This window comes from Prenolepis imparis, unplaced genomic scaffold (assembly GCF_030444845.1).
Source record: "Prenolepis imparis isolate NDT839.2.m4 unplaced genomic scaffold, iyPreImpa1.0 SCAF_1, whole genome shotgun sequence".
Classification (NCBI taxonomy): domain Eukaryota; kingdom Metazoa; phylum Arthropoda; class Insecta; order Hymenoptera; family Formicidae; genus Prenolepis; species Prenolepis imparis.
Genome location: NW_028141159.1, coordinates 18,846,292 through 18,860,159, shown reverse-complemented (window position 1 = coordinate 18,860,159; position 13,868 = coordinate 18,846,292). Strand labels below are relative to the sequence as shown.

At 31.4% G+C, this 13,868-nt stretch overlaps 2 protein-coding genes and 1 long non-coding RNA gene across 10 annotated transcripts in view; 1 reads left to right on the top strand and 2 right to left on the bottom strand.

The window, feature by feature from the left end:
- Positions 1 to 4,064, bottom strand: part of LOC145934914 (E3 ubiquitin-protein ligase Rnf220) — a 144,219-nt gene extending 140,155 nt beyond the window's left edge. The window contains exon 1 of one of the 8 annotated variants that reach the window (XM_083035829.1): positions 3,900 to 4,064. Coding sequence is in view for 4 of the 8 variants with exons in the window: in XM_083035852.1 (XP_082891978.1) it covers positions 3,038 to 3,115 (78 nt within the window). In the remaining 4 variants the exon portion in view is untranslated. Of the gene's footprint in view, positions 1 to 2,893; positions 2,977 to 3,037; positions 3,874 to 3,899 lie in introns of those variants that run through there. The other 7 variants (XM_083035860.1, XM_083035852.1, XM_083035821.1 and 4 more) reach the window with 7 other exon arrangements.
- LOC145937406 (uncharacterized) lies at positions 3,600 to 4,338 on the top strand. The gene is made up of 3 exons (XR_014425556.1): positions 3,600 to 3,642; positions 3,891 to 4,049; positions 4,181 to 4,338. It is a non-coding gene; the product is annotated as an uncharacterized LOC145937406 (long non-coding RNA).
- A 4,811-nt stretch (positions 4,339 to 9,149) lies between these two features.
- Positions 9,150 to 13,244, bottom strand: LOC145934906 (uncharacterized). Its single transcript, XM_083035787.1, has 4 exons — positions 12,999 to 13,244; positions 12,468 to 12,611; positions 10,705 to 12,095; positions 9,150 to 10,325 (listed from the first exon to the last, which is right to left on the bottom strand). The coding sequence occupies exons 1-4, from the start codon at positions 13,155 to 13,157 to the stop codon at positions 9,869 to 9,871; spliced, it is 2,151 nt and encodes a 716-aa protein (XP_082891913.1). The 5' UTR covers positions 13,158 to 13,244; the 3' UTR covers positions 9,150 to 9,868.
- Positions 13,245 to 13,868: the final 624 nt, after the last annotated feature.

Sequence of the window (13,868 nt, the reverse complement as noted above, 5' to 3'; positions counted from 1 at the left end):
CGCCGATTAATCGTTTCCCTATTCTAAATATTCGATCGATATCGACGCAAGAAACTCGAAGAGAATTTCGTATGAATTAATTGTAAGTCTCGTCTCGGAAACATGACCGCAAAAAACGATGCTCGATAGACGATGACACTTTATCGATTGTATTTATATCGGCTAATCAATTATTATTATTGATTGTTAATTGGATTTATAAATTAATAAACTATTCACGATTTTTATAATTACAGCGGTAGATATGATTATGAATAGATTATCTAATATGTACGATTTACTTTTATGGTTCTCGATCGGTGAATTTTCTTTTCTTCTCAATTTTTTTGCTTAATTCATGCCTTACCATTGATAATTATTAAATTATAAAATATTAAAATATTAAAATATTAAAAATTAATAAATAGCTCGTCTTTAATTAACAAAAAATATTCGTTTATTTGCAAAGATTTAATAAAATTGTGTACTTTATATATAATATTAACATATATTATTAATCATTTTATTCTGTTTTCAAAGAATAATACACATAAGCGCGAGTTTGATATGGGTAAATTTGCATTCTGTATAAAGTTCTCTAAATTTGTTAATTTTTCAATTTTTATGATTTTTTAAAATTTTTATCGAAAATGCAATAATGCGAATTTTATGATTTAAGAATTTAAGTATAAAATCAAAAACAGAAATCACCGATCGAGAAGTAAATTCGATAGATTAGCTCGCTCATCGATGAGAATTACGTCGTGGCACATTAATTACATCGATGAGAATTACGTCGTTTTCTGAGAGAGCAAAATGTAATTATAGTCTTATTTGATTTCACTTCGTACACAAAACAATTTAATTAAATGTGGAATAGCAAAGTAAAATCAATAACTAATATTTACGAATAATCTAATAGTATATATGTATATATTATATTATCCCCATTATAGATATATATAGATATCTCACTTCTAAAAGATTAAATTCATAAAAGATGTATTCTAAACGTGTGAAGATGTGTGTATCCATGAAATATAATAAAATTTCCAGAATCTTGTTACTCATTCTTATGATACGTGCAATTATTGCAATTAATTTTTATAAAATTATCCAAAAAATCTAATTATCTTAATCAAATATTAAAGTAATCAAAAGTTTTCAGTCATTAAAAATCTGAATATCTAAAACTTTAAATTTTTTACATTCTGTAATTGGAAACATTCTATATTTTGAATTCTTCACCGTTATCAATAAAATCTGTTATCCTAACTTTAAATATTTTTAATGTTTAAAAATAGCAAAATCAAAGTGTACAAAATGCACAAAAATGAGCAATTAAAATACTTAAAAAGATTATAAAATAGCAGAAATATTCAACAATTTCGAATGCAACACGATTATTCCTGAATTATTTCTGAAAAATGAACAAGTACGAGCAAATCTGCTCACTCGATATTTTCGTTCACAAAACGCAATTTAATGGAACACATCAGTGTATCGTGGCATGAGATCGCGGTATACCATGTGTATCATTAATTATCGCGATTGTCAATTAATCACCGGTGTTGGATCGGGTGTCGACCCGCCAACAATTTCTGCTACTTCTAATCTTTCAACCAGAAAGCTATCGAATTCGATCCCCGAGTAATTGCGATCGATGCCAACCTTATTCTCTTTTGTAGCGTGCGATCGAACGATTGTGTGTGCGCCGATAGAAAAGACCGCGTACAAACAACAATAAACAATAAACGGCAAATATGTCAGCAGGACTGTATGTACATAAATGCTCATTTTCAGGCTAATAGTCGAGTTCAATTACTTGTACAATTTCATGAACGATTGACGAAAGACATTAATTCCTTAATTCTTTCTATTGATTTATTTTTTCACGAAGATTCTAAGTTATAATATATTATAAATACTAACATTATCAATCTAATATTAACAATAATTGCATGGCCAAAGTATTAAAAGTATGTAAATAATGAATAAATATCCAGCATCTTATCATTTTATGCGTAATATGATAAAGATAATCGAAGCGATAACTAATTGAAAATGTTATTTTAGTCACACATGAATCCACTTCACATATGAATCCTTTTATCTCCTGCGGATATTGAAATGTGCTTATACAATACGTCTGAAAAATTTCTGATTTACAAAACGTTTTGCGTAATGTTTGCTGCATATTTATATATTTCTGACATCAAACCGTTATATTGCAATGTGTAAAGTAGTAAAAAGTCAATAATATACAAGATATTTCAAAATAGGTAGCCAAACATTAAGAGCAGCATATTCTCTATTCATCGTAAAGATGAAGAGTCATATAACATTTTTCATAGAACTTCTTTTCATCTTTACAGTGAGTAAAGAATATGCTTAATGTTAGGCTATCTATTTCTAAAATTTATTACAAAATTTTAATAACGTACTACCTTTAGTTATAAAGTTAATAGCACACACACATATCTCCTGTCAATCGTTCATAAATCAGCTGATTGATAGCTATCAATTGAACAAGTTTATCTAATCAGCTAATATACGACTAATGTTAAGAAATTAGCATAAATCGAATATCAAAATTTGCACATTGTGGAATATATAAATAGATATTTAAAATATTTTTACGTAACATGTTTTTTATCTAACCGATAACATTTTCATCGCAATTACTCCGCGTCATTTTCATATTATAGCATTTTTCTTCTACTTCTAACTAAATATATGAAACTTTATATAACTTTATATGACAAAATCCATTTTTTATACGAAAATTTGGGTATTATTATACGAAAATCGACGATATTCTCATCACTATTAATACGCGACACTTTTTTACCACAACATTTGTATATATAAATAAGTACATAAAACTTCAAATAATCAAGTAAACAATATTCACTTTTGGAGTGACGTTTTTTCTTTGCAAATTCAGACCACGACGTTCTCATTGCCCGAGCGACGAAACGGCAAACACGCGACGCGGACTCGACACGCGAAATGAGAAGCGCGCGGCTTCCAGGCGCAGAAAAGACATGTTGATCACCAGTGCGCGTACGTTTTCCTCGTGTGCACTGAGAAACTGGCGCGCGGCTAGCCGCGGCGCGCGGCTGTCCGAGAACATTCACAGAACCTCACAGGGCCCGCCGCTCGTCTCCGTCGCTGCGCGTTTCCACCACGAGGCGCGAGTGCGACAACTTCGGTAACGATAACATCAACAACGGTGACGACGACGGCGGCGATGAAACCTCGCGGTGCACCATCCTCCCAAACGTTCCCGGTGTTTCGAAAAACGCGCGTCCGCCTAACGTCGCTCCACCTAACCTGCAGGCGTGCGCAACGTCTGTCAATCGACACGAGGAATGACCACGACACGAGGAGATCACAAGAATCCGCGCTGACCGTCTGACAGGAAAACGATGACCCGTCCTTTCCCACCGAAAGAGCTCGATCGTTCGATCGTGACACGCACGCGAAATCGACGTGCGACACCCTGGCAAAGCGTGCAACACGGCGCGGATAGCCGCGTTCGAAAATTCAAATCCGCCGCGCCGCGTCCCGCCACTAGGATCGACAGGTCCGTCGACCTAACCTCAACCGCTGCTGCGATGTCCGCGACCAGTACCTCGACTGGCGATCAGTATCACCCCCGTACGGGCTGTGTAACGCACTGCTCGCGTTAAGAGTCAGGTGAATGAAAGAGCGAGAGAGAGAGAGAGAGGTAAAGATAGACAGAGAAAAGGAGAGAGAGAGAGAGGGGGGGAAGAGCGAGTCAGAAAATGACAGAACAGGGAATACGAGCGGGCGAAGCGAAAGAGGGAGAGAGAGGATGCCGCCTGGCCCGTGCGAGCAACCTCGTGGACATGCGAGTGCAGACTGATTGGAGCGTGGAGTGTGAGGGTACTTACCCACGAGTCGCGAGATCGGTGGCGGTGGCGGAGGCGAGGAGGTAGAGGCGTGGAGGCACCGACCGGCGGCGGCGGCGGCGGCGGCGGCGGTGGTAGCAGCGTGCGCGTGTGTTTTCGCCGCCATGACTGGCGCCACCGTAGTGACTGCCGGTGAGTCGATGGCGCGCACGCGTCACCTGCGCAGTCGCGCGCTGCGCAACCACGCGCGACTCTCTTCAGGAGGCTCAATCGCGCACGGAACGCGCAGCCAGCAGCATTCTCATTGTATTTTGCTCTCGTAGCTTTCAATCTCAACGGAGTTTCAAACGCATTCTGCGATGTGTGAATCCAAGTCGTTCTTCATTGATACTTCCTCAGTCTCTTCTTGGTCGTACATTCTCCGAGAGCTGAAATACACACGAAAAAATCCAATGAAACATTACGTATTTATATATTTGACACTGAAACTCGTATTCTTATATCTATATAAATGAGCGCTATGCATATATTACATAAAACGGTTTTTTTTTGTAGTAGAAAGTATATCTTTGTTAGATGAGATTCCTAAACAATTCTAGCTTACAATTAGGTGAAGTAAAGAATGTTTAAAATAGATATAATTATTGCACAAAAAATATATTTAAAAAATTTAAATAATTTTAAGATGAATCAAATTATAATGTAGTAATTACAGAAATTTATGAAAACTATTTCTCTCATAAGTTAGAATAACATATTAGTTCAAAATTATAACAAGCAATCAGTTTTCTATTATTGCAAAAAAAATTTGAAGCAAAAAAGTTGATATATAAAAGAGATATGTTTTATACAACGCTTTAAAAAATTATCACAAAAACAATTTCCTTAGAATTAATAATTAATGTTGCAATACTATAAATAAATTTTTATAAAAAAATTATTTACTTTATATAATAATGTAGCTGTATATGTTTGAAATTATATTCGAGCTTATCGTATGCACACTAACACACAACACATTGAAAATTAATTAATTACTGCTGTCTAATATTATTAATTAATAAGTCCATGCATGGCTTCTCTCGAAAGGATCAGATTTCGAAACTATGAACTGTTTATAAAATAACTGCCGAATTTATCAGCAAACTAATGTAATAATACTTGAGCTAATAATTAATAATTATATTAACATATACGAAATGCATCATAATGCATGCGTTACTAATTACGCGTCTCGTATAACAAAAGTCGTCTGGAAAAATCTTAACAAATTATTCTTTCTACATTTTCATACACTGACCGCGTCATCTAGTGAAAAGTTTAAAAATTATATTTATACTTTTAATTGGTTATAATGTATATAAATAATAATTAATACACATCCATAAAAATGGACAAATTATTGTTAAAAACACGAACTAAATCAACACTTAATAAAATACAGCATTTAATAAGCGTAGGATATATTTTTTATGAACTTTCATGGCATTCCATCCATTAAATAATTGTGAAGAATAATATGATACGCAATCTTACTTCAAAACTGTAATTATATAAATTAAACAAACTTCTCTCCCTTTTTATCATCCATTCACAAATACTCTCATCCCAAACACTATCTAACCTTATTGTTAGAGCAACGAGTCTGAAATAGCATTCATGGCGTCCTCTGTGATCAAGAAGCAGAAATAACTACCTGATATAATCGATACATACACAACCTGTTGTCCGCGGTAAAATTGAAAGTTCGCAATCGTCATACATTAATTATAAAAAATGTATAGAATTCTTAAATATTATTTGTAACACAAATGTAATTTTGAAAATGTTTAGAAGCTATTATTAATTAATCATCTTTTCTACTATCGTCTTATTTAAGCAAGATAGTATTTTTAAAATATATTTTTTATACGTAATTTTTTTATAACAAAAGTATAAATTTCATATAGCACTTTGTGCCTACATGTTTTCAGTATATTTGTTCATTATTTTGTATATAACATTTTTTCGTGATTTACCAATACATGAGGAAATTATTTTTACAGCCATTAATTATTTTGTGCAATCAAAATATTGTTTCTTATTTGTTTTATAATGTAATACATTTTTAGTATCATCAACATAATTAATATTAACAAAATATTATTTTTCAATAATAATAATATACAATAATTCTGTGCAATTGTTGTAAGAAATGCAATTTTATATATCTAAAATATAAAACACAATTGTGGATTACCCGAAAAAAGGTTTATAACTATTCTACACGAGATCTGCATTTATATACATCTATATGGATTTTTTTTTCTTCAATATGAAAAGCCAAATATGGTCCAAGAAATTTAAAAGCAAATCTATTATATATTATATATCTAAAAATCAAGGAATATTCATTGAACAATTTTACTTTTCTTGCCATTTCCTATTATAAGGATATTTATATATAGGCGATATATATTTATTCTCAGTAATTATGTTAATACTCACTTTAATAATTACGGCCACGATCACGTAGGATTCACTTGACGAAATTATTGCATTGCCGACGCGATAAACTGTCTCGATTGGCGGAGTTCACTCGACGGATTTGTCGCACTATATCGATGCGACGCGACAAACGTCATCACGATGGTCGCGCGGAGTTCACTCGACGGATTTGTCGCACTACCGACGCGATTCGACAAACCGTCACGATGGTCGCGCGGAGTTCACTCGACGGATTTGTCGCACTACCGACGCGATTCGACAAACCGTCACGATGGTCGCGCGGAGTTCACTCGACGGATTTGTCGCACTACCGACGCGATTCGACAAACCGTCACGATGGTCGCGCGGAGTTCACTCGACGGATTTGTCGCACTACCGACGCGGATTCGACAAACCGCCACGATGGTCGCGCGGAGTTCACTCGACGGATTTGTCGCACTATCGACGAGAAAACGATATTAACGACATAATGCGACAATTGTCTGATACTTTTCTCGACACTCCCGACATTATAAGTCTCCTTGCAAGCAATATTTGCTTTAGGAAACTAAATTTGAGCATCTAATTCGATGAATAACGTTTGATGCATGTCGTGACCAGTTTACACTCCCGACGTGATATACTGTATATATGTGTAAATATAATACGATACTACGCATTCCCGATACTACACATTTATTCGGAAACACGATATTTACTCTCTCTGTAATAATTCCAAGTCGTATCTGAGGTACGACGAGAGACGAAGTAGCCAAACTACTCTGACCGCAGCATCGTATCGTAATTACGACTATAACGGTCGCGACAGTAATCACAGGTCAATTAATTCTGTTCCTTGGACATTTACGACACTTACGACACTCGATCGCGACACTTATACCGCCCGATCGCGATTATATCCGCACGATAAAGCTCCGCTGCCGCAAGGATCGCGCGCGAAACGGCTGCAGAGAACGGATACGAAACGACTAAACATCTCAATATCTCAATATCCGCTTCGTGATACGCGCACGCGCGGTTCAAACATGGCTGCCGTGACGCACATGACGCGCGTAATTTAAATGCCAATTTTTATGAAACGAATAATTACACATGTCGAGTTATCGAACGTATCAATTGGCTATTGAATTTCGAATTTTTTTAATAAAAAAATATACATAAAAATTAGGCAGTATTATTTATAATAATGATTTTACTTTAGAAGATATGAAAGAGAATTTCTTTAAAAATACGAATAAAAACACACAAAAATATATATTTTTGACATTAAAATTATTTTCTTTTTATTACATTAAATCTTATTATATTTTCATTATTTTACAATGGGATAAAAAAATTAATATATATTAGAAAGATATTAATTATAAAATAATTATTACTATAAAAATTAATATGAAATAGTATAATGTTAATATTAATTATTACAAAATATATTAATTAATTATTAATATTAGGTCATTACACAAAATATTAATGTTTATATCTTTAAATTTTATATCTGATATTTAACATATCTGCATTTTAATATTTAATAGAGTTATATAAACAATATACATATTAATATTTTATATACATACATATAATATAGAGATATACATGTATGTGTAAAATAAAATAAACATTATGTAAATTTAATTAATGTTTAAATTAAATATTAAAACTAAATAATCTGAGTCAATTTAAGGATAATTAAATAAGTTTAAGATATGTACAATATAATTTAAAAAATTAAGAAAATAATGTGGAAAATATTATATAATAAATAATTAATAGATAGTAAATTATAAAAGATAACATATAACAAAATATTACAAACTTTTAAATTTAGTTCTATTAATTTTAATTAACTGCATTATTAATGATGGTAGTAGATTTTTAATTTTTTTTTAAGTATTGAATATACTGTAGTTGGACTTATATTATATTATAGTTAAATGTTTTTTACTTGGACCTACGATATAATTAAAGGTTTTGTTGTAGTTATCTTGCTTGTTGTTGGATTAGTTGGATTCATCGAACAAAATTTGAAGACGCATTAGTTAATTGACAATCTAAGATAAATGTGTTTCTAACTTCCTTTCAATATTCAAATACGATTAGAATGTAATTTTTTGCAAACTTATTTATCTAAAATAAATTTTAATTTAATTTTTATTTTTTATCAATCAGTAATTTCGTAATTAATTATAAATAGCAAATGTGATATAATTTTTCAAATTATTAGCATATTTATATAAATACAATTTGAAATATACTAATTATCCGGTTACTGATATATGTATATATAATTGTTTTATTTCGCAATAAGTTGTAATTATTTTTTTTTAAAATACTCTAGAACAAAATTATCCTTTTTGAATTAAATTTCAAAATATTAAATATTATCATAATATTTTTATACATCTAAAAGCTTTTTAGTAATGTAAAGACTATACACATTTTATTTATACTAATACATATTATTATTATTATTATTAATAATAATATTACTACTTAGCAAACATTTTTCAGCTAAATAATAATGGCAAATCATATCAAAAATTTATATAAATTATTCTTCTTTTATAAATGTTATTTTCTATCAGATTTATTAATATGTCGCAATTACTTATTCATAACTGAATGAATATCTAAAACTTTAAAAATCTTAGAAATTACAAAGTATTTCAATAATTTTCTAAGAAATATAAAACACATGCATTTCCAAATATTATGAAAATAATTACATTCTTATACAATATTATACACATTTTTAAATAAGAATTATATATTTTTAAAAATCATTAAAAATTATATTAATTATAATTATAATTAAAAAATTGATCAAGCATTTGATTTGTAGAATTAATACATAAGATTTGTTAAGTATTGTACAACTTCTTCTAAGATTTCCACGATAATTTCAAGAAAGATTTGCAGAAATATAAAAATCTTTATGATTTCAAAAATGCAATATACTATTTTATGCATTTACTATACATATTTATGCACTAGTTATAGTTTTTAATTAAAAAGTAGAAGTAAATAAAAGTAAATAGCTTAATAAAGTTGTTGTGTAAGCCCGCTGCAACAGGCAAGGTGAATTAAAAAAGGGAAAGAAATGGTTGTCTGTACATATATATACAAAAATGAAACAAGAATAGTTATTAATAATAATTCTTATTTTATACAGGATATATAATTATTTCTATATTTCTATCTCGAATAATTTTTAAAGCATGCATTGCATAAAAAAAATATTTTACAAAAGTTACATGATTGATGAATGTCCCAAAAAGGATTGAAAGCTTTCCAGATATAAGAAAGATTATCTTTGCCTTTTTAATCATAGAATGATATCTTAGCATTCTTTTACATATATCAATCCTCATCACACAAAAGTTTCATAATTATTTTTGTATAATTTTTGTATAAAATTTTTTTATACAATGCACATATTTTAGTTATTCAAAATAGAAATATCTCATTTTATTAAAGTTACCTATCCTGTATATGTCTGCGTCTATGATCTGTTACGCATATTATTAGCTATATTGTATAAGAGTTGAATTGTAAGAGTGAAGATTGAACAATGTGTCTTCGTTTTCTTTCTCTGATTCAACTTGATTCACCACTATTTGTGTAACATTTTGAGGTAAAAATACTTGTTCTATAAACACAGTTTCAGTGTCAGGTTCTTCTATTATAGAAATTTCCTTCGATTCTTGTTGAAGTAAATCGCTTGCTTTCGATATAGTGTTTCTTCTCCGTTTCTCTCTAGGCCGATCCTCATGCACTCTCATGTGTCGTCGTAGATCATACTTTCCAACGAATCCCATATCACAAGTGTTGCATTTGAATGGCTTGTCCTCTGCGTGATTGAACATATGTCTTCTCAGTGCTGCGCTAACTGTAAATGCCTTACCGCAAACGTTACACACATGAGGTTTCTCGCCCGTGTGTAACAGTCCATGATCTCTTAATGTAGCACGCTGATTGAAGCTACAACCATCATGTAAAAAATATTAACATCACATAATATTCCACATTTACAAATTTTTAAATAAAAATTGTATACACATAATACTAAATGGTTATTTAAAATAATAAATAAATATGTCATTCAATAATATATTAATACATTTTATTTCTTTTAAATTAGTACTTTGTCAAATTTTCTTATAGAGCATAAATCCTTTAATATCAATCTTAATTACATATTCTTATTTCTTAGATTTGAATATAATTTATATTTTATCAATTTACTTCTTTCAAAGAATAAAGGAAATAAATATTTATTCAACATTTTAATATTCTACTTAATATTTAATATTATATTTTACTTTTTTCAAATAAAAGATCAAATATTTATACTACTAACCTTTTGCCGCAGACTTCACACGTGTAGCTGCGTGGATTCGAATGTATCCTCGTGTGATTTATCAAGTTACCTCGCTGCGAGAAGGATTTCTCGCAATACTGACACTTGAATGGTCTTTCACCAGTATGTACACGAATATGTGTTTCCAGTGTACGATTGTTGGGAAAGCGCTTGGCGCAATATTTGCATGGATACTTAAATAAGTAAAGACCTTGAGGATCCAGATGACTGACCAGATGTCGTTTGTAATTGCCTTTGTGATTAAATGTACGTGGACACTGATTGCAAGAGTAGGGTACGCTATGCGTCTTCATGTGAGACTCTAACTCTGACTTGGCTTTAAAACGACAACCACACTTTGAACAGCGATGCCGTGGAAAGTCGTGGCACATCATGTGCCTCTTCAAATATCTCTTCTTAGCATATCCTTTATTGCAAATAAAGCAGGAATACGGCTCCCGTCCAGTGTGCGTTTTCACATGTGCTCGTAGCTCCCGATGACTTTCACAATCCTTTTCGCATACCATACAAAAGAATGGGCCACTGCTAGGGACGTGATTATCAACAGTGTGTAGTAACATACATGGTAATTGCTTGTAGTTCTGCAGACATAATGTGCATTGATATTCGATCCCATTTTCCTGTTTCACTTCTTTAATTCGTATGATCGCGTCATTCACACTTCCTAATATGTTATCTTTGGCATCGATGAAATAATCAGAATCAGACTCATTGCTGTCTTCTGTTCTTGCAGATTTTTCAATGTCGGGATTGCTTTTGTCGAGTTGCTTATTTATGATCTGCATCTTGCCATCCACATATTCACCATAGACGCGTTTATTTTTTCTAGTCACATTAGAATCCACAGAGCTGGAAATACGTACATTGTTTGAAGTTTCATCTTTTTGTTCATTTAAGATTTCCATTGTAGAGACAAATATGTTATTGTCATCTTCGATTTCTTCTTCTTTTTCATCAGATGCTAATGTATTTTCCACAAATATTGGTTCAGACATCGACTCACTCATAGAGACATGGTCTTGTGGTACATACATTATTGTGATATCTTGCGATGCAAGTAGCTTCGAAATTTCCTCAGGTATATCGGTTTTTACAAAATGAACATCCATTTGATTCTCACTAATTTCTTGTAGATTATGAAAGAGTTCATTCAATTGCAGATTATTTTCTTTGTTGTCTCTTACATTTTCGAGCAACTGAGGTACATGAGACTCGTATTGTTGTTCGGTCTTTGTTTCATCTACTTCAATCTTTAGATTCTCCAAAAAATCAACATTGTATATAGATCTATCATTTGATACATTCAATTCTGAGGATTCATCTATTTGTACAATGTTATCTTCATTGTCCTCACTATTTAATTCTTCTTTCTGGAAAAAAAAAAAAATAGAAACACTTGTAAAAATAGGAAGAGAACATAAGAGTTAAATAAAATGCCATGAACATATTGCAAATTTTCTTTACGACACAAAATGTTTAAAAAAGATTTTTAATATATCTTTATGGCTTTCAATTTATTGTTCAAAAATATTAATTTTTATTATTTATGACATAAATCTCTTTTAATATCTACTGCTATTATTCTAATTTTAACATACACAGAGAATTTATTCTAATTTTAACATACACATAGAAAGAAAGAAAAAGAAGGAGCAAAGGGAAAGAAACAAGGAGTTACAAATTGATATTAAATTAAAGTATTATTAAATTTTAATATTAAATTAATCTCTCTATTATTATACCTTGGTATTAATGATTTGATCTTCAAGTATCATCCTGAGTTTTTTGTCCGACTCTTGTACTATTAGCCTGAAGTTATACAAAACACAAGTGCGATAAGCACATTTAGAACAAAGCATGTTGGGCAGTCCATCAAATTTGTCAATCTGTTAAAAGAAAAAAGTTACATTAGCTTGTTGCCAGTTATTTGCAGCCATGTGTAAACATTCTCTCCTTTCAGTAATTAACTTTTGTAAATATTAAATTTTATCAGATATTAATCAGTATATGAGCAATGTAATCGTAAAATCAATTAATAATTTTGTAATATCTTATTATTGAATATAATACTGCGATATTAAATCTCAATAATTATATTTATACAATATTATTTACAATTTATATAGCTAGCCATACTTGTTTTACAATCCTATGAAAAAAATTTGTAGAGATTAAGTGCACATTTTTTTATTATTCCGCGTAATTTATCATCATAAAACTGCGTGATATTCCACACAACAAAAACGAATGTTTACTAAAAACAATATATTCACCTGAATGGACGTGAGCTCCGCCAGTTTATATGGCAGATTAATCTTGCTGGTAGTTTTATCGTCATACATGGGCAACATTTTGCCGCTTTCCTTCATACACGCACGGCATTTATTTTTATCGACGCAACTGGTATTCGAGCTCACAATTTCATGCGACATGACGATATTTTAATATTCTTCAAAAGCCTTTGAAATCTAAATAACAGGAGTGGCATCGACTAACCTTGCACGCTATTACGTGATAATATCAGGCATCAAAGCAGTCTGAGAGTGTTCGTAAATCTACCTGACAAGTGAAGTAGTAGTGGATTGACCAATCAGAAGCAAAATTGTATTGCAAACGTTGCTCCATTTCGAGGAGATTTTCCAACACACCTTGCGTTAGTTGCTTCGTCTCTCGTAAAGATGTCGCTAGAATGATGCGAAAGTGCGGTGATGCGGTGTCGCCATTTGCATCAACGTTCCTTTCAAGAATATATCGTGCTCAATATTATAATAAACAATAAACCAAAGCAGAGGCAGAGATGGCCAAATAAATGCAGTATACAGGTATGCGATAAAATAGCAAAAGCATATAAGAAGATGTAATGTAAATATTTACAAAATATATCGGCATATTTGTTTAATTGTGTTAGGAATATGAAATCGTAATTCGTTTTCCTCGTAGATCCCTCATTTCGCAGCTTTTTGCACATTGATAAGATGCTGTTAAAATTTATACATAATGATAGTTATAAATTAATAAATATGATAGTTATAACGTCAAATTTTTATATATCACACATATATGAAAAGGGATATTTCATATTCTCAATTTTCGTTTCTAGGGCCAGTATTCATAGTCCCGATCTTATATTTAAGATCGTCTTA